At 40.1% G+C, this 27,944-nt stretch overlaps 1 protein-coding gene across 3 annotated transcripts in view; it reads left to right on the forward strand.

Moving 5' to 3' along the window:
- PRKG1 (protein kinase, cGMP-dependent, type I) overlaps nt 1–27,944 on the forward strand; it is a 390,857-nt gene that overhangs the window by 312,422 nt on the left and 50,491 nt on the right. For all 3 annotated transcript variants that reach the window (XM_003641459.6, XM_046943176.1, XM_015278706.4), the window contains exons 8-9: nt 7,620–7,685; nt 15,491–15,565. In XM_003641459.6, coding sequence (XP_003641507.2) covers nt 7,620–7,685; nt 15,491–15,565 — 141 coding nt within the window. The remainder of the gene's footprint in view (nt 1–7,619; nt 7,686–15,490; nt 15,566–27,944) is intronic.

Below are 27,944 nucleotides of genomic sequence, written 5' to 3' on the forward strand. Positions count from 1 at the left end.
TGCACTCTTGAGCAAACTATAAAATCTGCTCTACCACTCTGTGCACAGAAGGGAGAAAATAAGGTGAGGAAATGAATGGCTTCATTTCGTGTCTTTACTGATGATAAACTTCACCCATAATTTTCCCTTCTATGGCTTCACCAGTGTAAAATGACACACAATGATAAATTCAGCACCCAGAGTGAAATATGGTCCTACCAGCACATCAGTACTGCAGGCCAGGACGTAGCAGGAGGATGTTCAGTTTGACTTTACGGGCTTAAACCTGACCAATGAAGGAGTTGAGTATGGAGCAAGACACAGGCTGATGGAGCTTTTGCAACTCTTCTGCACCTGCCAAAATTTGGGTCAAGCCTCTCCATGCAACAGCACTGAGCAGTGCTCACAGAAAAGCCCAGGCTGCATGGAAACTGTCTTGCAGTCTTCGAAGAGCTAATCACATCAGTGGGAAGCTTGGAGAAGTTTTTGGAGGATGCTGATTTCTCGCAGGAGCCCTGATAGCTAGTCTGGAAGCTGTCCGTGAAACACTGCTTAATGAGACGTGAAAAGGCCTCTGAAGGGAAAGCAGCAGAAAGTGTCTGCCAGCTCCCTTCCTGCTCACTGTATCCAATCCACTTGCATCAGCAGGTGCCAACGTGGGCCTCCATGTTGTTAACTGTTAGTATGCAGGGTATTAACTGGGTTGTTCCATTTCAAGGTGGGGACTTTGGGCACTTCCTGCCCACGCTGCTTCTGTTCTCATTATTGGTGTGACGCTCCATGTAGTGTCTATGCATAAATTGGACAGCAGTGAGAACTGTTGGGTATCATGGGATAAAATCAAAGGATCTGTGGGGTAACAGTGGGATACAGAGAATTTGGCCTGCAAAAGTAAAGAAAGGACGGGTGGATCTGCAGTAGCACGGAGATGAAGGTAATATGTGCATGGTCAACAGGTTGAAGGTAGTAAGGTCCAGTGGTAGAGGCAGATCAGTGGCCACAGGAAGACCACGATGCCACTGCCCTGCTTTAGGAGGAGTTGCAGTAACCTGAAATATGGGGGAATGGGAACATGGTACCCAAACAGAGGGCTGGTAGCATCAGCTAAGGGCAAACACTAGCAAAAAAATAATCTCCTGTAGCTTCTCATCTTCATCCCACTGGTGATACCCATAAAGGAGAAGGTTCCCTTCTTCCCTTTGTTTAAAATGTAATTCTTTTCAAGAAAAAAAAATGAAGTGAATTCACGGTAAATCCTTACAAAAATGTTCTCAATTGAAAGAGCCTCTTCTCTTGCTGCAGATAGGCCAGATATCCTTGCTATGAAACATGCCTTCAATAGACAAATCCATTGCTTATCACTCCAGCATCACAAAGAGTTTTTGTATTAGTACTCTGAATGCACAAAGCCGAGGAAGAAAAGGAAGAGTACAGTCAGAGAAGTGAGAAAAAGAATACACACAGCTGTTTAGGGACCTTTAGGAAGTGATTAGCACACAGAAGGCAGGTTGCTGGCCTGCTGTCCAAGTGGCCCAGTTCACCTTAACACGATCTCTGCTCCTGCAGCAATCCCATGCGTGTGGCCTTACAAGTATGCCAGCCTGGTAAGTACATTAAGCCAAACTGATGCATTGTCATTAATTCCTGATGAGAAGCCAGACGCCAGTGTTGTTACTGCTGTGGCTGATCACTGGCTATATAATCTAATGCACCTCATTTAGGCTCCTTGTTCATTGGTTTACCTACTTAGAGAGTGTGCTTACAAACATTATCATATACCTTGGCTGCTCCTGAGATTTAATTGTGATCGTGGGAAGCTCTTACTTGTTCTAAAATGGCATTGCATAAGCACAGAGTTGATCTAGTTAATGTGTAATAGATACAACTCGTAACTTTAACTCTCAGATCACGTGTTGATTTGATTTTAATGTGGCTGTTTCCGGCAGTAAATGACAAAATAGTAACTTACTGGGCTGGGAAAGTGAATGTTGGCTAAATTAGTCATGGTGGAAGTCATAGATTATTTCCTGAGTAGTTAGCAATAGATTAAATATGGTGAAAATATAGTGAAAGTGATAACTCATTGTTAATGCCATGACCCGTCTTGCTCATAACTCTTGTACTGTTGCAGTGAAGATTACCTTGCACAGAGGAGTTAGCAGCAGAACCTGATTATGCCTCTCAGCAAGGGGAAGATCCCATGCTGACTGCCAAAGTAGCAGGTACTTCTAGATTTATGCCAGCTTCTTGGTAATCAAGTGGCAGCAAGAACTTTTTCCTCTGCTTTTAGATCACAAGGCACACATCCTTCCCTTCTTGGAATAGTTTTCAACTGACAACATCCCCTCTTGGTTTGCTGAATTGCCAGTGGCTTTAAATAGTATATATAAATGTGAAGGTGGCAGGCAGAGGCCTAGTTCAAACCAGCCTTTAGAAGTGCTGCCGAAGGTCCCCATGTTGCATTTTCCTGTTTGTTTTTCTAAGTGGCAGAAGTGGATTCCTTGGGGCTGGAGAAGCTCAATAAGAGGAGATCCCCATCAGCTTTCAGAGCCCTGGCAGCCATCACAAAGCTCGCTTACAGGCTGGGGTTAGGGACTGTGGGGTATTGCTGAGCTTCCCAGGAACTAGCTTGAATTAACTGCAACTATTGAGCCACATTGTGCAAATTGTATTGCAGAGGATGCAGGATGTAATTGTGGTTTAAGGTGGATGATGATAAGAAGAAGATGCCTACGAGCTTTCCATCGCAAGGTAATCAGTCTGGAAAGGAAGGTGTTTTGCATGAACATTGCCTGTCACAATGCCTCTGCTTTAATTAGTACTATTTTTAGCTATATTTATTTGTATTATAGCTCTTGATATGGGCAAAGGTGTCTTGATAATGTAACACTCATTAATTCAGCAGCTTCACTATGTCAGATTACAATACCTGTAACAGCAGACGTGTTTCCTATAGTTTCTTCTGCCCGTAGAAACTAATGTTCATAAAACAAATTAATTATTCCCATTTTTATGTGGTACTCAGATACAGAATAGTGAAATGGTTTGTTCAGGGCTGTAGTGGGAAATTTTGCCAGGGTCAGCTTTTCTACAGAGGCCACTGGGCTTGTAGCCTGCCAAGGGGCTCTTGGCTACAGTGATATCATAAAATTTTGTTGTTGTTGTTTTTCTTCCTCTAAAAATGCCAGTGACAACCCGTTTTTCTTTGACACAGTGCCTAAAGGACCTTCACCGAACACTAAGGGGAGGTGGCTCAGCACATGGCCCTCGGTGGTAGCCTTGCCAAAGCCACTGCCAACTGGGAAAGGGCTGTGGTAGAAAGCTCACATCCTGTGGGACTTCTGGAAATGAGACTTCAGATCGTTTTAATTAGCTAGAAAATGGTCTTAAAGAGGGTTTTTGAAGAAAAGGTTGAAAGAAAAAATTAGACCTTCCCTGGTCTAATTTTGCTGCAGGGAAGCTGTTTGCAGATCCCCAATTTGCTGATATTCAAATTCCTCAGTGCATTTTCCCACTTCCCAGCGCTGCACACTTGACCTTGTTACAGCATTTTTAATAAGCTTGATTTAAGGTTTTTAGGACAAGACATGATTGAGGTGAAAGGAAAAAAAGTATTATGGAAAAAACTGGTTAACAACTTGAATTTCAGAGTAAGCAGCTCATAAACCAGCATCTCTATCTCCCCTTACTGCTTTGTTGGGTATTTTCTGATTGCATCCTCGCTTTCACACTACAGGTAAAAACTACCTTCACTGATATTCTAAGGATTGCCCTAATTTGATGATCTTCTGAGAAGCAAGTCCTAGCCCTGTCCTTTAAGGACAGGTATTTGCCTACTCACAGACTTTAATATGTCTCTTCTGTATTTTAACTTGCCATTAATTTTGCCAGGCAAAATGCTACTCAGGGGAAAGCAGAGAGGCTCAGCTCCAAATCTGACATTTCCTGGGTTTGCATGCTCGCACCTCCTAAAAAATCCTCATGAAAGGACTCAGCTCACACCATTGGGTCCATCTTCTGGAAATACAAAAAGTGATTCCATTGGTTGAAGGAACAAGTTTCAAGCCAATATGATAACATCTGCTGAAGGGAATCATCTACACTGTGATTGCCACTCATTTGAAGGATTGTGTTGACATTATCGAGGGGCAGTGTGTGGCAGGAGGTGAGATCTGGAACAGGATGCAGGAAGCCGAAAGATGACAATCATCTCCAAGACCTTAAAATCTAAGTTACATTTTTAGAGTCATAGTAGGTAGAATTACAACAGAGGCTGCCATGGGACCTTCTCTCAGATCCAGGCTGCCTGCATTCTCCTGTTTTCCAACACAGCGTTATAAATACAGTGTATCAGTAGGTTTGTATCAGAAGCCTTTCCTGGGAACTGTCAACAAAACCATAGCTCTTAAATTAACCTGCTGAAAGCTTATCAGTGTGAAAATGGTTGAAATTTCCTGAGATCTTTGCAGCAACAGATTGTAAATAGGAAATATATGTCTTCTGCTAAATAATGCACTATTACAATTTTTAAAGGCTGGAGGGAGGATGCCAGTGATCTTTGGGAATAAAAAGTACCAAATTGTTATGTAACTAGATAGTGCCACTGAGAGCAGCCACGAGACCTGCTGTGTTGCAAGAGGTGCTCCATTACCCGTTATTCTCCCACAGAGTTAACGCATGGCAATTGAAGCAGCGTGGTGACGGGTATCCCACTGCACCCGCTCCAAATTCCACTGCTTGCATTTCCCTCCAAGCAGCAGTGACCTTTTGCCAAGTAAAGAGGTTTGAGGCTGGAGGGGCTGTGAAATACCGGAGCTCGCCTGGAGGACAAAACAGAGGAGAACTAGCTGGAAGCCAGCAGGCATTTCCTGGGAGGAGATGGTGAAGGCAAGCATTAGCCATGGGTTATTCGGACAGTGAGAGCGACTGCTCTGACGAAGAGCGCTATTTCTCTGGGAGCAGTGAAGAGTATTCTTGTGATGAAGCCGAGAAAGTATCCGAGTCAGTGCTCGCAAGCAGTGCTTTCCAATGCTTGCTTGTTGCATATAATGCCATGTAATTCACATAACTATTGCACTTAATGCCCTGTGCCGCATATTTTGCAACATGACCTTTAAAATGTGTACTGACCGTTTGTTTTGCTGCGAGGTGGTTGAGGTTAATGTGTAGGTGAGTTGCATGCCTCTGGAAGTATTTGCAGTCTTTAAAGGTACGGTAAGGGCAGGCAGTGTTTAAAACTGAGTCTTGTATTTCACAGCTGATGTGTGTAGAAGATTAATATGTAGAGCTGAAAACGTGTAAGCCTTTTTCTTCTGGTTTATCCTCCTGTTTCTAGGAACATGGTTAGATTTTTAATCCTGCATGATGGGGAAACCCCCGTAATAACAAGATCTTTCCAAGTTCGTAAAACCACTTAAAATCGATTTAGAGCGGGGGAACAAGGCTGCTCAGCAACGCCAGAAATCCTGGGACCTGGTACTTTCATGACCCACCTCCATCTCGTGACAACAATTTTCCCTGGAGCAGGTGATAGGAAGGCATTGGCACTGCGGTGGTGGAATGCAGCTGTGCTACCAGTGGTGACAGACCACCAAAACTCAAAGTTGGCTGGCAGTCCTTTCGCTGAGCTGCCAATGGCACCTCTGCCTTCCTCCCTGCTCCTGCAGCAGAAGCAAAGTGCCTTTTTCTGCAGGAGGTGTGTCCTTGTTGGAGGCATAGGGAGATTTTGTAGCCAATTCTGCACAGAGGGAGCACCTCAGAGCATCCCTTTTGGATTAATGCTTTCTCCCCACATTTGCAATTTCATTATTCCGCTTGAGAAGTGTCATGGAATGGGGAGTTTTAGGGTTGTTGGGTGTGCGAACCATGCATGGAATGGCTTTGGTGGCAGCTAAACCTTAAGCCTGCAGTGCTCCAGGGTATTCAGAGATGCTTGTTTCTTGACTTAACATTTTATGTATGAAGCACTATATAATTCATAAAAAACCCTATTTTTTTCTCTAACTTATCAGTTATTTCTGCTTGTGCAGAACATAAGGAAGCCTTAAAACTGCATGAATTTCTGCATTATAAAAGCCTTTACATCTCTGCAGTTCATGTGTTTGTGCTAAGTAAAATGTCCTTTGGAAAAGAGCCTTCATTCCACACTAATTTCATGCTGATTAAACACACGTATCAGGTACAATGCAGTGGAAACCATAACAGTTATTTGTGTATTTTAATATTTAATGCTGAAGTTTATTTAAAATATTTGAACTGAAGCCATAAACACCTGTGTTTTACTTGTCTGCAATCTGAAAGTATGTAATGATAAGCACTTTGTGACAGAAAGGCATCTAAGATAGCGGAACATCATGAAGTTTTAGTGGGAATTAATGTACAACCAAAAGCATTGCATCCTCATTTAGTAATGTATTAATATATGAGCAGAAGTTGGCTACAGCAACTTAGAATATTAAATATTATAATTTCTTATCCTCTCTATATTTACTGAAGTTCTAAAAGTTAATAGATATATTTTTATAATGCTGTAGGTCTACTTTCTTTAATTTGTTTTAAGTGATAATTTTGTTTATTGGCATGGATAAATTAGCACTAACACCTTTACTTTTATTGAAAATAATCTCAAAGAATGCTTTGGATTGAGCATTAATGTTTATTTCAATTTTATTTCTCCTTGCTCTGCTTTGAAGGTAGCTTAAAGATAGTAAAATTGAAGATAGCTTGAAAGCAATGAAAGTAAATGTAATTAACAATTAAAGAGAGAGTGCCTTTTCCTGTATGGATGCACATGTACCACTCTGCTTTTCACCACACTGCTGCTTTAATACTTCCAGTCTTTGAAGAGCAGAATTGCTCTTTCCAATGACATTTTTAAATCTCATTTTCTGCTTCAGTGGAAATAAGCAGTGGTTTTCCAGTCTAAATGAATTAGATGTGTTTAAAAGAGGTGGATCTATTTTGCCTGTAATCCCTTTATATTTAAGAGGTGAAAAGATTTTGAGTGGATTTGAGTAAAGCAGTGACTCCGACTCCAGCATTCTGGTTTGCCAGCACAGAAAATGCAGTGGCATTCAAAACATGATGGAATACTAAATAGGTCTGATTAAAATTAACTTCTTGTTTTGTAGCTTGGGCTGGCCAAAGCCAAACTGTGTGGCAGGCAAAGGGAAAACACTGAATATCTCATAACAAAGATGTATTGTGCCTCTGGTGTCCTACTTAACTGCGTACTTGACCTCTGAGCTGTGAGATGTTGCCCTCTGAACCATGGCCTGGGGAGACAAAACGAAGGGTTTGGGGGAGGAAGGCATAAGCAGAAGTTCTTCAATACGTCTGTGCAAACAGCTAACATTTCTATAGCTATTTCCACATACAGAAAGATAGACGACCTTGCCTAACAAAAGGTCACAGGCCAATACATGGCTAGATGCCCTATTTACAAGGGGAGCCTACTTCTGGTTTTCTGCTTGTGCATGTTTTTTTGCTCTGACATGCTTGACTCCTGTACAGGTGAAGGACATCTTTCCAAATCAATATAAGGAAAAAGCTTTGAAAACCTCAGTTTTATTCTTGAAGTGCTTAGAATGAAGTACATTCAGAAATACGAAGTTTGCTTAAGAAACTTATTTTTCTTTCAGGGAGGATGTCAGAACTGCCAACGTCATTGCGGCTGAAGCAGTAACTTGTCTGGTCATAGACAGAGAGTAAGTACATAAATTTCCTGTCTTGTGGAGGGGTTCATCTCCAGTTCACACTTTTTATGGGGTTTTGATCATTTTCTCTAAGGTTATCTAGTTTTGAAAAATATATTCACGGTATATTACATGTCCTTGATGAAGTAGAGAGAACGTTACCCTTGATCAACAAGTCAAAATTCAGTGATGACAAATGCAGAAAACTAAGAAGTACATAATGACAAAATGGAAGTCAATAGGGAGAGAGTAGAAACAGATCCAGGTGTTACGGTGGTACACAGATTGAGTTCGCATCAGCAAAATATCATGAAAGAAAGAAATCTTCTGACAAGTGCTAGAGCAACGTGTTGTTATTCTTTTCCATGCGGGCTTGGAGAGCCCTTGTCCATAGGACTCAGCCCTGCTTAAAGCCCTGCAGCTCCAAGAAGATAGAATAGAGGAGCAAAATAACATTTTTCCTATTTTACGTGGAAAACATTGAGGAATTGGGCTTTTTTTTTTATCTAGGCAAGACATGCCTGCACTCCAGGAAAACAGTGCTGCAAAGTTGACTGCTGAGACTGGGAAAAGAATAGCATTGCCTTGAAAATCCATTGTGACTCTTGGGGTGGATTTCCATTGGTGAGGGCATGAGGCACTAGAATACACCTTCACACAGAGAAGTCTTCCACCTTCACAGTGGAAAGTGTTAGTTGTGATTTTTATTACTGCAAAGGAAAGACTGATTTTGAAATGGACAGTGCCACAAAAAAGTAACAGCTCAGAGTTCAGCAGTGATTTTAAAAAAAACAACAAAACTATTGTTTGGCATTAATAGAATATATATATATATATATACATATATATATAAAGCATATCTATGGTTTGTCTGTGCTTCACACACTTCATGTTGTTCTTGTTTCCTCCAAAATGAAAAGTTAGACCAAAAAGTTGTTTGGAGACAGGTAAAAAAGATGATAGAGGGAGGGAATGGCTTCTGTTGGAAGAGTAAGTAGGTAGGTTGAAACTCTGCTCTGGGGAAGAGATGAGATGAAATGAAATGAATGTAGCTGTGTGAAATCACAAGAGATGTGGATATGATGAATGGAATAGATTTCTCACTGCCTCCCCAAAGCGTGAGATCCCAAAGGTAAGCACAGGAAGGAAATGAAAGCCAAAAGGAGGTGGCTCTTCACATGGGGTGGCTCATGGAGCTCCTCCCTGTAGAAAAACAAGAAGCTTACAAGTGTTCAAAAGGAAAAGAAATCCATTGCATTTATTAAATGTGCAGGAACTCTACTACTGGCTCTAGGGAGTCTCTGAGAGGTGTAAGAGTACTGAGTTAAATACAATGCTGGATCTATTCTTGAAGTCTTGAAGACTTGAAGACAAAGTCAAAGGGCAGCTGCTGAGTTACAAGTGACTTCTGAGGCATTCTTGCAGCGTGATGAGATTAACAGGAGATACATCTCAAGTTCTCTGGCAGGCATGAACTAAATGCACCCAATCCTGTTTAATACAGGGCTTTTATACTCAATTATCTCTTGACGTTTATCCCAAACCTTTTTTGTCGTGTTCTGAACTAACAGAACTGAGGAAGAGTACTTCAAAAGATCTTAGATCTCCTGATCTGCAAGTTCATTTATCATCAATTTAAAAAAAAAAAAAAACCAAGCAACTAAATTATGGTTTAGCTGTTGAAAACAGATGGTGAACTTCAGGACTGTCAGCTGACTGGCATTCTTCCACATATGCAAGCAGGGTAGCCTGACAGATAAAATACGTATTATCCCTTGTTGTTCTGTGGGCAATGAGAAGAAGAATCAGCAGAATCAGATATGGTAGCAAACATTAATTGAGAGAAATGTAAAGCAAAGAGTCATTTCTACATTTTTCCTGAACTCCTCTATGGGGGTCATTTTTGTTTTCCACTATAAGCATTTTAGAAATGAATAAAAAAAAAAAGCAATTCCAGATTTAATCCTTCCTGAGTTTTTTACAGACCTCATCAAATATCCCTTTCATTCTGTATACAGTGACCTTGAAATAGTAAGGAAGTACAAGTTAAATTTAACTGATGAAGCTTTAGCTCATCTATACCAGGGATTCTAGTAATGCTCAGCAATTAGTAGCAAAGTAAAACTATTTATAAGGATACTATTTATAGATCAAGAAATGTAATGCTATTTATATCACTATTTATAGTTCAAGGAACTCTGTCCTGTCTTGACCAGTTCTGACTTTCTTGTCATAGATATTCCCTTCCATTATTGTATTGTGATTCGCAGATAACCATAGAAGCTAATTTTCATATGGAGAAAATGTAGTAAGACTTATGTAAATTTGGAAAATTGTGCAGGCACTGTTCTGCTAACGAGGAAGATAGCATTTTTGTGTATCCAGGTATACTGAGTATTAAAATATTTGGTTGTTGTGGTGGTCAGCATAAAGGTTTGCACTGAGTTACATGCAAAGTAGCAACGGAATCTGGAAGTCAGCTTTACTGGTTATGGTTAGATGCTCTTCTGCACAGAACAAGGAGTGATGCTTGTCACTACACTTTTATAGTATTTTCTATTAGAAGACAAGCTTTGTTTAATCAAATGTAGCTATTGAAGCAACACTTCCATGCTTAGTATATCAAGCTAAAATGATGTTCAGGGAGTGTTGGGACACTGCGCCCAGACACAGGGTTTGGGTTTGTATGGTTCTGTGTGGAGCCAGGAGTTGTACTTGATGATCCTTATGGACTCTTCCAACTCATGTAATTCTATGATTCTAGGTGCTTACAAGGTAATAAGGAAGAGGACAGCAGGAAAGTCAATAGCAAAAAGGGGAAATATATGTGGAGTATATTCAGGGAGTGAAAGTTTTTGAAGATGAGAGAATGTGATTCTTGAGCAGAAAGCTGTATGTGTATAGAGACTGTGGGAGAGAAAAGGGACTCTGTGAGATCAGGTGACCAAGGGTACCTGTGATTCTTTCCGTGTTCTTAGTAACTTTCTTCAGTTCTCAGAAACTTTCATCATAGAAAGGTGACATTTTTAGGAAATGATTTATAGGGAATTAATGTGTAATCTAGGTGTTTGTTTGGGGGAATGACTGTAGAGGATTGGCTAGTTGGTTTGAGGTTGATGTTCTGCCATTATTTATAAAGTGTACAGGAAATGAAAGGAGGTTCAGATGTAGGATCTCTAGGCAGGATGGCAGCACTAGGACCTGCCCTGTAGTGGCAGCATTGCGAACACCATTGATTTTGTTCACCCAAGAAAGCCGGCAGTCCATTGGCATAGAATGATAGAATGGTTTGGGTTAAAGATCATGTAGTTACAAACCTCTGCCGTGGGCATATTCCACTATAACATTAAGAGTTTACTTCTTGCCACAAAAAAAATAGCATATTTGTACCAGTTCAGGTGTATTTTAAAAAACAAGCTTTGTAAAATATAGGAAAGATTTCCACAGAATTTTAGAATATATTCCAGGTTTCAACATGTCTGTGCACACTGTCTTGGAGGAAGAGGCTCCGTTAACCCAACAGGACAAACAGATGCAGGTGGTAGCAAGGCTGACCAGAACAGGCTACCAGCTTTATAGGGAATTTGGACAGGCTATCTGTCTGGAGTAGCAAAGGTGCTCTTCTTGCCATCACTGAAGCTGGGGGAATTGGGAAATCAGCTTGAAAACGTCAGCAAAATCCACATGTTGTTCATGGCAATTGTCGGACTACTCAGCACAGTTTCTGACCATTTGTGATTTGTGGAACCATTATGTGCATGGGGAACTAGAAAGCTTTTTGCAGTAGTAGTATTTCCTTCTGATGGAAGATATGATCTCAGTAAACATATTAATGTTTTATAGCTGTTTTTGTTCTTAGCTCTCATTTACTCTTTTCTTAAGAATTCATAGGGTTTTTTTTGTATTTCTGACTTGCTAAGGCCCTGTGTGAAATAAAGCAGAAGCTGGTGGTTACGTGTTAACTACTGTGGTATTGCAGTCATTCATCCTGTAGGAAGAAAGTCACGGTGGGCAGTAGACAACATGGTTGACTCCAAAGTATTTCAAACTTGGCCTTGATGTGACTTATCTTAGTGACTTTTTGGGCTCCATGGAGGTGTTATTGGGTTTGTTGTAGAAGTAAGATGGGCTGGTTGGGGAACAGTTAGTAATTTGAATATGCTGAATGTGGTAGGCTCTTTAAAACTTTGCAAAAGGTATCCGATAAGAACTACGTAGGCACAAGTGGGACAGCCTTGAGCATCTGTTTTTTAACTCAGTTTGCATAAACACGTACAGACACACTTCGCTTGTGACTGCTTTGCATGGAGTTAAAACAGGAAGAAAACTCCCAAAATATGTTTATAGAATTTTAATTGTTACTGACATCCTAGGAGAGCAGTTTGTGTAGTTTTTTAAACTTCTTTTTTTTTTACATCTACCTACTGAACCTGGAATAGTGTCCTTAACTGTAAGAATATTTGCACTGAAGCTGATGATTCAGATTAATCTTTTATTTATACGTGATTTTTTCCTCTGTATAATTTATTTATGTTGATAACAATATTTTCAGGGAGCACTGAGATTTCCAAGGTGTAAACATTGTGGGTGCTGGAAGTACAAAATTACCCAGTGCAAATGTTAGTGACAGGCTGAAACTCAGGGCACAGCTGCTCCTGACAGAGGCTGGCAGTGCTGCAGAACTGCCTGGTATTTGCAGATATTGAGTGCTAAATGATCTTTTTCTGCTTACTGTCTTCTTCAGTTGCACATGCTCATTTAGGGGCAGATATTTTTATCCTTTTAAATATTTAGGGTATTCTCAGTTTGGATTTTGCATTGTTGTCTTTATTTGTAAGCCTTCTTTTGGTTTGTGAGGGGATCACTCTAAGGTGCTAAGAAAGGTTACTGTGTCAAACCTGTTGGCAATGGAAAATCAGAGAAGAAAAACAAAAGAAGGTATTATCCTAGCATGATTGACCTTATACAAGCTAAGCTGAATGCTTTCATTGGAGATTTTCATTTCTGCTGCTTTACTATTTTTCCCACTTGGGGTGAGATTTATCCATGGAGAAAATTGGTTATGAGGACAGAATGGAAAAAAAATGAAAAGAGAAGGCTGTGCAAAGAAAAACTGAGCAGTTCTCTGATGAAAGTCTTGGGGATGTTACAACCACGATGACAGGCAATAAGAGAGTGACTCCAGTGGACTCCAAAATCCCTTCCAGTCCAAAATCTGGCTTAGGACAATCAAAGAAAAACTGAAGGAGATTAGACTGACTGTTGTTACTCCTTTCTGTGACTTCTTTTTTGCCTATGTGCTGTTTCACCAGAAAAAAGATCTGTTCACATTGCCAAAGAAAAAAAAAAAAAAAAATATGTCTAACCCCACCACATTTTCTTAACCACATGAAAGCAACCCAAGTCTTGCTATTTTGCTATTTAAAATTGCATTTTAAGTGTTAGGTCATGCCTTGTAGCGTGCCAGAGGGATTACAGTGTTGCTCAATTGCCTAAATATCAGTTTGTGAAGCATTAGCATCTACATCTTGCTTTACTTGCACTGCTGTCTTGCATGGGCTTGGCTTCATCCGTTGGCACGTATTCATCTCTAGACAAACAAATCTCACTGTGTCAAACCCTGGGGCTGAATTTTTCGTGTTTTCACTGCTGAGTAACGGATTTTGCATTGAAAAGATCCTCTGGTTAATAACGCATCCAAATAGCAAAGCATACAACCTGCTTAACTTCTGCCTTGCTAAAAGATCCTAATGCAGTTTCAGTGGAAGAGCAAAGGGACCTTTTCCTTCTCCTCTTCATTAATGAGCTCTTGTAGCTTTCCCTGTGCTGTGTAAACCATTCCCTGGGCTGCATAATTAATATTACAAATTAAGCAAAGTGGCACAATGAGGGAATTTGTGTGGGTAGAGGATATTTCCAGAATGCCAATGACTATAATTACACAAAAGGCCATGGTGGAAAGCCCTGTTACAGCACGTAACTCTAGATCCAAACAGTATAAATAGATCTGTGACCTCTTGTTATTTATTACAATAACGGGTAAAACACAGTTTTTTCCAGCTGCCATTTGCAAAGCAAGAGCAGATAATAATTAAGCCTTACTTCATTCTTCTGGAAATTGTATCCTCTGCTTGTAGTGCACACACCATGCTACTTCTCCTAAGGTCAGACATCTCCTGATGCAGCAAGACACTTAAGCTCCCACTTAAGAACTTGCAGCATGTTTGAGATTATTCAGCAAAGCATGATCCAAACAGCTTCACCACCCTTAAAGGCAAAGGGAGCATGATGTCACAGGTAATGTTTTCTACAGATACATTCTATTAAAGCCAAATGTATCTGCTGGATGAAAGTATTTCGTTTCTCTTTATCACCATATTTTCACTAACAGCTGAGACTCACGGCTTCTTATCCTAAAATGTCATGCATTCAGAAACCAAGTGTTTAGAGGAAAAAAAATACAAACAAACTGAAAATTATTACCTTCATCCATGTTCATCATCTGATGAATAGCATTAATTCTCTTTTGTCCTGAAATTCTTTAATAAGAGAGGACAATGTGCAGTATTTTCTTCTTACTTCTGTGTGTGTAAATATGGCCCTAGATGTTGTTGTTCTGGGTTTTTTTAAGTTTTCAATTACATTTTTAAACTTTGATTGAACAGCCATTCTGTTCTTCTGTTTATACCTCATGAGGGTCAGGACCATATAGAAAAGAACTGCAGGATCCTTCATTTTGAAGCTGTGGCCTTAGGGCTGAGATTAGTCACAAGGCTGTAGTTGGGAGCAGCTCATCTTTCCAAATTAGCCTGGCTCTTTCCTTGTTTTGCAAGTTCATTCTTCAAACAAAAAAATACATCCTATGTGAGACACACATGCACTGGCAAATAATGCAAGAGTGTAGAAGGGAAGTATAATTTTCACCCGGAATTTTCAATTATAGATTTTAATTGATTTCAGTTACTAACATTATTTAAAACATTCAAATTTGCATTCCTTTTTTAGTTTCTTATGCTGTGTAATATCACTAACACAGACACAACAGTCACCATCTTAATAATTTTTCCTCTGGAGCGATGCTTGTTAGTTGATTGACTGGTCATCAGGTCCATTTGTTTGAGTCACTCATGATATAAAAAGATTTTCTAAGTCTTTTTCCCTTATGATTATGCCTTTTGCATCTCCCCTGGGGCAGGGGATGGTGTTAGGGAACTGCTCAAACTACTGCTAACTTGTACCAGGGATGGCTCAGGAGTGCTGATTCTATCAGGCACTCCTACTGTTTCACCCTCTCTCACTCAGTGTTTAGCCTAATTAAAGCCAAATCTCCTCTTCCATGTCATTAAGCAGTCGAGCTTACAATCATTTGCTTATCTTTCTGCTCTTGCTTTCTTTTCCTTCTCTGCTTTTTTTGTTTGTTTGTTTGTTTTTTCCCCTTTTTATTTCTCCCTCCTTTGTTTTGGTTGCTGCTTCTCTTGCACTGAGATAGCTTAGATATTGATGTAAAAATTATCCCTCACTTCAAAAACAGGGATTTCTTGGGTTTCTGTTTGAAGAGCAGGGATATGATAGTGGCACTTCAACATCATGGGACTTATCAGCCAAATTAACAATGCCAGATTTACTGTGAAACTTATTAGGGATTGGGTTCAATCCCTAAAAAACCTGGATAAAGAAGTTTGGACATTGTTGGTTATTATCCAGGGGCATCAGGGGGCACCCCCTGGTTGCTGCTGAGGAGCTACATTGGCTTGCATGGCTCCCTCTAGATGGACATTGTTCTCTTACCAAAAATACGCCTTTATTTTCTTTCACAGCTCCTTCAAACATCTGATTGGCGGCCTAGATGATGTTTCCAATAAAGCCTATGAAGATGCAGAAGCAAAAGCAAAGTAAGTGTCAGCTCGTTGTGTTCAGCAAAAAATCTTCACCTAATTTTTCTTTCTCTAATGGTTTTCTTTTATAGTGAATATTGTAATTCCCAAAAAAACTGTTTTCTCAACATAACAGTGTAAAACAGCTTAAACAAGCAGTGAATGAAGTGCTTACTCTTAATTTCCCTCTGGATAAACCTCATTTTGTCTCCCTGGTGCCTCTCTGTAAGTATGGGAGGGCCAGGTGGAGATGGTGTCCTCAGGCAGGTGCCCAGCTGGGTGGTCCCAAAGTCACCATGATGTGTGAGTCCAGAGAAGTCTCAGACCTTAAAGAAAAATCACAGAATAGTTCTTCTGAAAGGTGGGAAATTACAGGTCTTGGAAAGAGCAAGTAATGAAGGAAACTGCTGTTTTATATGAGTTTTCTTTAGAGAGCTGCAGTCTTTCTGGAACATTTTCATAATGTCAAAACTTGTTCTGTGTCAAAGAATGGTAAATCAAGTTTGTCGTTTTTGAGTGAATGCTACAGCTATTTTGACATGAAGCAATATATTTGCTGAATTTCTAGCTATAAATACTCATTTGTTTCAAGAGCGAGCTGCGGTGTATTGTGATTTTAACATATTCCCCCCCAAAAAACACTCATAATTCATTCTTGATGCACAGTTTTTGATTGAAAGATTTTGGTATGCCCATACTTGTTTCTATAACAATAATAAAGCTTGTACAGAAGAACATATTACAATTCAAGTGATGGTGAGTGTAAACCAGTAAGATTCAAAAGCCAGGGTAGTTTAAAAGATAACTGAAGTTGCTATGTAAAAAATGCTTTTATTTTTTCTTCTTACCACATGAAAGAAGGGATTGGGTGTTTTCTCCAAGTCAGATGCTCAGAATGAGCGTCTTTTAATCAGTGGTCTAAATTTAAGACTGCTCTAGAGTCACACATAGACTTCTCATTAAACCAAAGAGGCTTCAAATAGCGTATTGCAAAGGTATTCACAGTACTAGGGAGAGAAAAGGAGACAACCTGAATGATTATTCAACTAAAAATAACTGATATTTTGCTTCAGAAAGTAAATATACATCCCAAGAAACTTAGTTTCTTGGACAAGACTTACTAATTTTGCAAAGTACCTGCAAAATACGATTTTTTTCTTTTATAATCATATTTGATTGATACTTGAAATACATTTTTAATTGTGTTTTGTTTTGTTGTGGAGTACTAGAAGGCACCTTACTGTTTCATTATTCACCTGCCTCTAATCAAACTTTTAAGATTTCTTTTTCAAAAGCTGAAGTCCCCTAAAATCCTTCTCTTCATTAAAAAATGGAGGAGGTCATCAGCCTCTTCTACCATCCCAAAAGACAGACGATTGAGGCACAGAACACAAAGTCAGATGCACAGCATGTTATAATAGTGGATAAATAGCTATCATGTGTTATAGACAAATGTCCTGTACGTTACTATACATATAATCTAACAGTACTAGCTACAGACTTGAAAATAATGCTGCTGGTTTGAAAATTAACCTAAGTAATTTACAGAGAGATGGTCTTAAGTACTCTAAGGTAGTATGGTTAGGTGCGGTTGGACTTGATGATCTTGACGGTCTCTTCCAACCTGAGCGATTCTATGATTCTGTGATTCTAAGCTTTTATTTTTTTCAGATCTTATTTTTAGTGTTACTGTTCGGGTTATTGTGATTTCCATCTGAAAAAAAAAAGGTAGAAAGCATTGATAATGAAATTGGGGATTTTTTGATTTCATTAATAAGATAATGATGTTATCACAGAAGCTTTAATGAGTCACGCCAGAATCCGGTGGCACTAAGCAAAATTTTCAAATAGAACTTGCCATTTCCCATTTCATCATCTGTGTTCTCACATTTTCAATTCTGAGCTGCTTTTTTAATAGGGTAGTCATATATTTTCACAGTATTGATGTATGCAGGTTGTAATGGAGAGTTTTTCATGCTGGTTTTGTGACTTTTAGGGAAAGCTTTCAGGAAATGTTGTGCACTTTACAACATACCTTTAGGAGGACTAATTTTGGACCTATGTGGGAAAAACTCTTCATGTTGTTAATCAATAGTTTTGAGCTTTTACATCCTTTATGCCTGTCCTTTTCTATTTTGTCCAACTGTTTTGTCCAAATGAAAGGAAAAAGCAGAGTGCTGCTGATGATAGAGGACTTGTTTCCTCAAAGGAGAAATTGATTAATTTTGTTAGCAACTTTTCCTGCCATCTTAAAAGTTAGAGGCCAGTTCTTGAATCCTGTCACTCAATACTGTAGGGGACAGTGACATTATTAACTGTCATATATTGACATTTTGTCTTGGAAAAAGCAGAATGGATCAGTGCTGTCTGCCTTGAAAAACATTAGAAAAGGAATGCTGTTCCAAAAAAATATGGCATTTTTTAGTCGAATACCATATTCACATTTGCTTGGCCCTTGAAAGCAAGTGCATGCCTACAAAATGATGAATAGAATAGGAAATAATGACGAAGTTACTCCAAGACTGATGTGAGATACATTGCAAAGTTTTATCCCTCATGTTATTGTTTCTATATCTCACAAGATAAAACTCCTCTGGGGGAAGAGTCTACTTGGCAGAAATTTTAACCTGGATTACTTTTCAAGCTGTTGTTAATTAGCTTCAGCTAATTGTCCTTCAAGAGCTTATCTTCTCTGAGAAGTTTGCAAAATGGAAGAAAACAGCACATAACGCACATTCGGGTACTCAAATCACATTTAAAAAATCCTATTTTTGCATCCTTGTAGCTAGCATCTCATTTTCAGTGTTCACGTGGCAGTGACAGAAGGCATTTGGATGGAGAGAAGTTTTCTGTGTACCCTTACTCACCATGTATCAAGTGGATCCGTGCAAAGGTCAGACATTTAGCAGGCATAAACACACAGAGTAAATGCAAAGGACATCATTCTAAGACTTCATTACGGTGTCAAGTCCTGCTTTTGGTTGGTGTGGTGTTCATGTTCGGGGCTGATATGTGAACAGTGTAACATTTCATCTATTGCTGCCACTTAAGAAATACAAAGCAAGTTTTAAAAAAATCTACAAAGTAGCAGCAAATATATTTTCTTTTAAATCTATCAGTATCAAGATGACTGTTAAATTACTATTGATTTGTAGGTGCCTGATCTACAAAAGGACAAGTGTAGACTACATCCAGTAAAGGGTTTGTGTTCCTAAAGCAGGACTTAGGCTTTGGGCAGGTGTTCATTGCAAAAATGAGTAGCAAATGGGTAGCACTGTATTTTATTTTATGTCTGTTTTAGAAGATGACAAGAACTTTGCAGGGCCGAGCTGATGGTCCCAGTGCAGGACGTATTTGAGAGGTTGTTGGGCAGAAGTTACAGGGTCAGAAGACCTTTCCATGCATGCAGAAATCCTTCAGTTCCAAAGGGGCTGAACAGCTTCTTGTTCATCTCTTTCCAATCTGATATTTTCCCAGCCAACCCTGGGAAAATATATATAGTATGAGTTTTCTTAAATTCATGTGACTATAAAAATTCTGGCTTAATATATCTTCTAATATATCTCCTTAGTTTTACATGTTGGAGGGACTTTTTCCTGTTTTTTTTTTGTTATTTTGTTTGTTTGTTTGTTTGTTTTTGCAAGCTTGGGAGTGTCAGTTCTCCTTACATCCATTCTCTGTGATCAGTTTCTTGATTCATAGAATCACTGGATTGTTTGAGTTGGAAGGGACCTTTAAGGGCCATCTGGTCCAATTCCCCTACCATGAACAGGGACACCTTCAGCTAGATCAGGTTGCTCAGAGCACCATCCAGCCTAACCTTCAGTGTCTTCAGGGATGGGGCACAAATTTGCTTAAACCAAAAATAATCACTATAGTTAACATTCTACTATCCTATATATATATATATATATATATATATATATATATATATATTCTACTATCCAATGTATTCATGTAAGTTAATAAATTAATCAACTAACGAATTAGAAGGAGTTACGTTCCTGCTGGTGTCAAGGTGAAGGCAAGAGGCAAGCTTTTAACTTGGTTCATGTTCTGAGAAAGCAGGAGTTTCAGAAGAAGACCAAACACTGCATGTGGAGCTTCATTGCTATTTGAGGCAGGACAGAGATACCTAAGCAAGAAGACCCATCTAAGTGTAGATTCATTCCAGGTGGAGCCACCTAATAAAAATTTCAGAAATCCAAGAAGAAGCTGGTGGTTTCTACTGCAGTTATTGGTGCCATGTGAGGTGAGAGTTCAGCAAATGCTGCTCCCACCAGGCAAACACATCCTTTCTGCTGAGTCTTCCCCACCCAGAAAAGTCCTGAGTTTAATCTCTGCACCCTCCTTTATGCACTAATATGGCCATCAGATGAGGTCAGGCTTGGTCCCACTTGTCCTTGACACGGCTGTGGCAAGGGAGAGGCCCCTGCCATGACAGCAATGGGGACAACTGCAAGGTGTGCCTCACCAGCACACCAGGAATATTGGCAGCTGCCTGGCATTGCTCTGCCAAGCAGAGCATGTCTGCCCTGATGGCCAGGTTCCCCATGCTCCTCTTCTCCTGTCACAGCCAGAATTGTCTGCTGATGTTGATCTCCTGTGGCAGCGGGGCTTGAAATTAATACCCTATTGAAGTCCAGACACTGGTGCCTTCATGATATTGCTCCAGGCTCTCTGCAGACATGGGCTATTTTGATTGCACTTTTTGCTTTCTTTCATTCTAGTTCCATGACAACCCTGAGGGTAAACATTTGATACAGCCAAATTCAACGTCTTTTTATGAGACTTGAAGGAACAAGGACCTTTGTGTAGGTATACAGAGGCCTTTTCTTTTCCAAGCGGCTCTGGCCCCAAATGCCATCATCTTTACTTGTTCTGTTTTCTAAAAACAGCTGCATCCAAACCTTTTATTTTGCATCCCTTCTGTCATTTTTACCCTTTGTGTTTCATTACATTTTTTATAACAAAGCATCTCTGCCATTTATTGACTTAGTTTTAGCACAGAGTGTTATTCTTTTAGCATAGAGTGTTATTCTTTAATGTTGTATGCATACTTTCTAGGTATTTTTCCCCTTCTGTCCCAGCTTTAAAGGTAAATCTGACATTATTCTAATGAGAAAGATGCAGATACATCTTTACGCTTCCAAGTAGACAAGGTGGCATGATGCCCCATCTTCCAAAATGGTAATATGTAGGATGCATTTAGGACTAGCATTCTCTGCCATGCCAATTTAGGAAGACTTTTCGGCTCAGCAAGTGCCTGTGTGCTTGGCTGGTGCAACTTGCTGGTGGCTCTTGCAGGGCCTGGTAGCTGATGTTCAGGTGCCATCTGCTGTTCAGGACTTCCAAAGTGTTAGAAGGAGAAAGCATTTTCAAGTATTCAGCGTTCCTCCTCAGTGGTGCATCTTGGAGGGCCACTGCTAGCTCTGTATGTTTCCTACCTATGCAGCCTTTGCCTTTTTATTTATTTCTTTATTTATTGCTTTATGAGGTTTCCTCTGGGAGCTATTTTTACAGTTGAAATTGTCTCTGGGATTTGCTTCTTATTGCACTAGCTCTGTATGAGGATTAGCACAGACTGGTAAGAATGGATTTGAAGAGAAAAAAGATGTTGGTGGCAAGTACAGACTGTGCATTGCAGTGGAGTTTTCCTTTGGAGTACTTCAAAGTCTGCTTCCTTCAGACTTGATGTTAAACAGTGCTTGGGGCAGTGCAGCACATTTTCCAGGCTGACATCACCTGAAGGGAGCCTCGCTCTCTTCTTAGTGTGGAGGGGAGCTGAGGAATTGCTTCAGCAGCGTGCTTCTCATCTGGGCTGAGAGATGCTCCCATGCACCTTGGGAGCACAGACTGCTCAGTGATTCTCTCATTGCAGTGTTTGCCTGCAGGTGGTGGCAGCACTCTGGTGACACGTGTTGGTGTCCCTGTAGTGTAGACATCAGCTCTTCGGTACTTTGCAGTATGAGGGTGCGAGTTGTGGCCAATGTCTATATGCATGCTGTCAGGCTGGAGTTGGCCCTAATGGTGTACAGCTCCAAAAATGTGCCGTGGCAGAACACAGCTTATCTGCATGCCACCTCCTGTTCTGGTAAGGTGGGAAAGCTTTGCATGCAGGTACTGGGTGTGCAAGCACTGCGGCACATGGTGGTTTGGTCAGTATAGCCAATGCATGGATTTTGTGTGGGTGATAAATAGTGTGTTGCAACAGGATTCTTTTGATTTCTTTATTTTTTAGAAAGATGAGCCAAGAAGGATTTTAACCCCTGACAAAAGGGAGATTTTCAGTTAGAAGTTCCAAAATCGGAGCTACTGTTTAAAGAGAATGGCTTAGTAAAGGCTCAACTTTCTGTCGGTCCACTGCTTTGGAAAACTTCGCTGAAATAATCCACTGCCCCCCCAGCATCAGTGAAGTGTTGTGTGATGAGATTATTGTTCTGCAAGAGAAAATATTTTCTGGCTTCCAGCATTCCAGAAGTTGGATGGAGCAAGGGCTGCAGTAATTGGCTCCGTCTCCGTCTGTGTCAATTGTTTTCTGCATTAGTGACCATATGGGAACTAGCTTTTGCCTTGGCTGGGTGCAGCGGGGGAAGAAAGGCTGTGGTTACGCAGAAAGGGAGGAAAGGATCACTCATAACTCACCATCATTTCTTTTAGGCTCTGTAAACAATTCAAATAACTCTTGCTATTTTGAGAAAAGGGAAACAAAAAAAAAAAAAAAGAAACCACTGAGAATGTGACTTTGCCTTTAGATAGTGCTGTTTGGCCTCTGGTGTTTGGAACCTTTCTTCTTGCTGGAGAATTTTACATATGACAGAGTTTGGCTTTAAATAATTTGTAATTGCACCGTGAAGCCAACGACAGTTTGCAACCATGTCTACCTATCAGTTCTTTCCAATTACCACAACAGATAGTTGTCTGCTTAGAAAATAAGTTCTCAGCAATTATTTTGAAAGGCAAGATCATCCTGAGCTATATCCCTACGTGAAGGCAGTGGAGATGGCTGAACTGTTCCTTTTTTTGGCTGTGAATTGATATTTACTTGCAGACTGGCATTACTCATGCAGAGATGTACGCTGAGTAGACTTTATGGCTGCTTTCCTCTGGAGAAAATGCACTGTGTAATGTACTGTGTCTCTCACAAGGGATAGATTAGATTAGCTTTTAAAAACAGGTCATTTTTATTTAGGTAATAATCTATATGCTTCTTCCTTGCTAACTTGACCTTTCAGTATGATAATGGGCCGTGTCAGATGGCAGATTGAAGCATTAGCAAAAAAACCAAAAAAATACTTTTGAAGCAGGCTGCTATTATAATATTCCACTGCATTTGTTTTATAAAATTAGAGCCCATCTGAGCTCAGAGATGATGAAATAAAAGTGCAGCAGAAAGCTTTCTGAAGATTATGAGTCTCATTCCAGAGGAAACAGTAGAATATTGCTGTGAATGCACCTAGACACTCAGCAGCTCAAGTTGTGACTGCTGGCACTGGATGGAGGAGGAAAGGAGGTCTATGTATAAAAATATGAAACATTTTGGCTTTTATCTAAATACTGCCTTCTGAAACCACTGGGAATACTGTACTAACCCTCGCACGGCCATTTGTGTAGCGCAGCTTTGGGAGCTCTAAGCAGAAACTTTGGTAACCTTTGGCATCCATAAGGAATGGAGAGGCAATGGTAACGTGAAAACATCATTGCAGTTTCCATTTGATGCTCACTATGTTTCTGAGCTGTAGTAAAGATTACCTATGTAGCTCTATGAGCGTTACGGCCCTGGGAGATGGGCTATTTTTGCCCTACTTTCCTCAGAGAGATGTCAGTAACATGTGGGTGCTTGAATGGAGTCAAATATGTGATAAATGAAACGGTGATCCTTCTTCTGTAGAGACCATCTGTTTTTGGAACTGCTAGAAGTAGTTGTGGGATTGTTTGTGGCTTTTTTGGCATCCACTGGAGCAGTTGTCCATGGCTGTACCTGACCTACACGTATGAGATCCACCAGGATTTGGTTCAGATCTCACTTTTAGAACACAAAGCTGGTAAGGAATAAAGAACCGTGAGGCCAAGCACTCAGGGGAGGTTTAAGAGGAAGAGATCGGGGCTGCAGGGAGGAGAGTGCCAGGGGAGGAGGAGGGAGAGCACCATCTGCCCTCTGCTGACATTCCCTGGCAGAACTGGGAGAGATGAAGAAGTTTCTTCCTGTTTTCACAAGGAAGTTCAGACTGAGATGCAATGGGATCAGCTATAAAGTTTTGAAATTTTGGTGTATGCGATTATTTAAACATGAGAGAGAGGGGAAAGAGCAGAGAGTGAAGTTCTGTATTTTGAAGATGAATTAATATTGTTTTCCCTGAGAAAGTAAGCATGGTGCCCAAAAATGCATAGCAAATTCTGCTGACCCCTGAGCAGTAATTGTGTCACATTCGAAAATGAAATTCAACCACTGAACTGTGAAATGGAAGAAATCTAATCCTGCTGTAAGTGAAAAACTCGATGCAAGCTTAACTCCAAAGTTACTGCTGACAACTCCATCCTACCTGCAGCAGAGGCACCAAAACAAACCTTTTGTCTTCTTTCTCACCCTTCTTCCCTGTAAAGTATACAGAGTTGGTTTTCCTGACGGTTCAGATTAATTTCTGGAGAAAGCTTGCAGTGTAATGTAGCCCACATTGAACTTGGGATTTCTACCCATGTCTCACTCTTATCTAGGGAGCATGAGCAATGATGGACCATTGCAGTACTGGCAGTGCAGTGCCTACATTGCAGGCTACCAAAAATCAACTGCGAGTGCATTTGCTGTAATTTTCTCTCAGTGCCTGACTGAATACTCCATTGATTTGGGGAAGTGATTCCAATGATTTGGGAAGTGCTGAGCTTTAAGTATTTAAATTGTCTCCTTAAAAAATAACAATAATAAAAAAATGCAGACCAAGAGGAAAACCTCATGATTTAACTCATCTCACAGCTCTTTCATTTGTGCGGTAAGATAAAATGTCAAAAATATAGATAAAATGAAGTTTAGTATATGTGAGAAAGCTGAGTCTCTGCAAGCCTCTGGGGAGATGAAAAAAGTCTGATCTTGCCCATTATTTTGGACATTAATGTAGAACTACCTGGAGGTTTATAGTAGGGCTATTATAATTAAATTTCTGATGTAACCTCAAAGGAGATCATTCACAACATGTATTGAAATTCATGTTCAGTAATGGAAATTAAGCATTTCTAGCTCTATCTGCTCAGCATACCATCATATGCAAATGTTTTTGTGCTCTGCCTTTAATATCTCGTAGGCTTTGCTGCTTCATTTCCAGGTATGATTTTCAGGGCACTCTGCTAAACACATCAAACAATGCAATTTGTTGATAGCAAAACAAGGGATTAGTCTGATACAATCTCAACAAATTGTGCTCAGGAAGCATTTGTGGATATGCAGTTGCAGCTCCCAAGTGAGGAAGATTTGCCTGGCTGCTGATTATCTCCTATAAACGACTGTGCTGTACCTTCACCCAAACCCAGCACAGCTGCAGGTGCATTTTCAGCTCCTTGTACTGACCCTAGGCTCAAATTAAATCAGGAGATTTGCTGCACTTGGTGTGTTGCCTAATCTGTCATGCTTTAGGAAGATGCTTTCTAATACAGGTGCATTTCTTGCACACTAAGGTTTTAATGGATAGCTGTTCCTTATTTCATTTAGAGTGAGTTTCTGTGCCGAAACGCTATCATTCATCTTTGATGGCAAAGTATATATTCTTATTACTTGAGCTTCTTTGGGGAGTTGGTAATAAGCAATGTGCTGGCAGTCAGCTGTGGCTCTTGTAACGTGTAGGAAAGTTTCCAGTCAGTCCCAACAGATGCTGGCTGTGCAGAAAAGCTAGTTACTTGGATGCTTTGAAAAATGAGCCATCTCTTTAAATTTCCCCAGCTTTCTAGCATGCTTTCTGATTTCATACACTTAAGGAAATGAAGGTCTTAAGTTTATCTTTTCAAGATTTCAGAAATGTTTTATGATCTCATTACCAACCTGACTGCTTAACAGATAAGCTGTTTTAATAAGTTTTCAAAAATTGAATCGTTAGATTTTGTATCTGGGTCAGGTTTGGCCATAAAGATGTTTGTTAAGCACTGAGCATGTGCTTAGTAAAAGCATTAGCTCCTGCTTGTGAAAGATAGCATTGAAACAAGAAAATAAAGCTCCAAAGTTCACAGCTCAGGAAAGAAAGTCCTGTATGAAATTATTGCTGCTTTCAATGTACCCTTGCTAAATGATGAAGCTGACATTTAAAAAAAAGAATTGCTTTCACTTTTATTGTTGCAGCCTCTGCAAAGGGGAAAGTTCTCCAAGATTGAGTACCGGGAGCAGCCTCCCTGGCCCTGGACTGTGCTCAGCATTTCACAAAGTCCTCTTAAGATTAAATATGATTACACTTTCCTTCCAATCAACTAAAATAAAACTCTTAATAACCAGAGTCTTATTTTAGGTGAACTTTTAAAAAGTGCAAAATTAAGGTATTTTTCTTTGTTTCTCTGTGCCTTTTCTGTTTAAAGCAGGCAGGTTTTTATCATTGTCCAGAAAATCCAACACCTCTAGCTCCTGGAAATGGAGAATATGTTCAGACTTTTCAAGAGAGAAATACAAGGTTTAAAGGCTGGAAGCAAGCAGTCCTGTTTCCTCACTTTCCTAATGTGTTACATAAAGGTTGGTGACGCTTTTGGATGAGTTAGGAGTCCCCTGAGTGAAGGGCCCTTTTATAGTGAGTCTCTTTGTATGGCTTCAAGCATTTTGCCATATTGCTTTGAACATGGGTGGGGAAGAAATTTCAAATGTTTGTTTGACGGGCAGCATCTCCTGTGCCATTTTAATAGAGGAGACTCACATGAAAAGGCTGAGCTCTGGGTGTGCCAGGGGCCATATCACTCAAGAAGTCAACAGGAGCTACAAATAATGAATTCCCCTTTCAACATAATGATTGTTGGATGTCACATGTTGGACTGGGGGGAAAGAAAAAAAAAGAAGAAAGAATTCTTACTCACCTGAGCTATTTTAAAGTTTTCCTAATTTCCCAGAAGTTTTTAGTGGGTGAAGTGCTTAGAAGCTGAACATTTTTAGTAGAGACTGGTGCAATTACTTCTGCTGGGGCTCAGACCAGCCATCACCCTTAGGAGGCAGCAAGATGAGGTGCTTGGGGGGCAAGGCAGAGGCATTCATAAAGGGAACCGAGTATTTGGATACAGAAGCAAATTTTTTTTATTATTATTTTTGTGCCTGAAAGCATGTTTAGAAAAATGCCTGCTGGGCGAGGCAGATGGTTACAGCTGTATCCTGGATGGGCCACATGGGCTGCTTCCATGTGGATCCAGCAGGGCTAGACTCTCGGCTTACATGGCTTGGAAGCCAGGAAGTCACCACAGGGGTTGATGTCAGGGAGGCATTTTGGGTGTGCTTTGAGCTCTGTGTTCCACTGGGATCACCCAATGTAGAGGGGTTCCCTCTGGCTGTGCATCATTTTTGAGCTGGTTTTGCAAAATCTGTTCCACGGAACCTACCCTACCCTGTTGGAGCTGTCAGTCTATACACTGATACTCATTTAAAATGATAAAATCCAACTTAAAACATGATGAACATCTGTGAAATGAGTGTTTGTGGCTCCATTCTTGCAATGCTAAGCTCTAGGGGAAATCTGTGAGATTCAGAAATGACTTAGCTTGCCCAGGGAATTCAGGATCAGGCCCACAAGTATTTTGGTTGTTCTGCAAATGAATGCTGTGAATGAGTTCCAAGGCCACAATGGTCTCATCTAGAATGCGATTCGATTCTAGAAAGCAGTTATCATCCTGTTAATAGTCAGCACTCATTGACTGCAGTCTTTACAATTTATATTCCTTTTACGTCCTTGATAGGCTGAGCATTATCTAGCTTTTCTGTTACAAGAGCACTCATACCCAGTGCCTGTTGTTCATATTTATACGTCTAATAAAACATAACACTGTCAGCTTAGACCTGTTCATTTGTATTTTACACTTTCACTCTTTACTCTCAGTTTCTATGGGAACCCAGGCTGATGTGACAGTAGAGAATAAAGAACTGAAGAGCAATCTTCAAACCATAGCTCCTTTTCTATGCTGAATTGCCAGCATTACAGAACAGGCACAAATAAGCACAGTGCCAAATAAACTTGGATGGGAAGATCAAGGCAAGTTAGACACAAGAAGGTTGATGGTAATTGAGTTTCCTTGTGGAGGAAGCACGGGGAGAAGATCCTCTTTCCTGAAATATTTTGCTTGTGTTGTTTTATGCGTTTTTGCTTTGAAAATCTGTGTTTGAAAACTGAAAGTTAGGTTTGCATTTTCTAATGAGGAGATAACAGTGTTTATTGCCCGTTTTTACAGCAAT

This window comes from Gallus gallus, chromosome 6, assembly GCF_016699485.2.
Source record: "Gallus gallus isolate bGalGal1 chromosome 6, bGalGal1.mat.broiler.GRCg7b, whole genome shotgun sequence".
Lineage (NCBI taxonomy): Eukaryota > Metazoa > Chordata > Aves > Galliformes > Phasianidae > Gallus > Gallus gallus.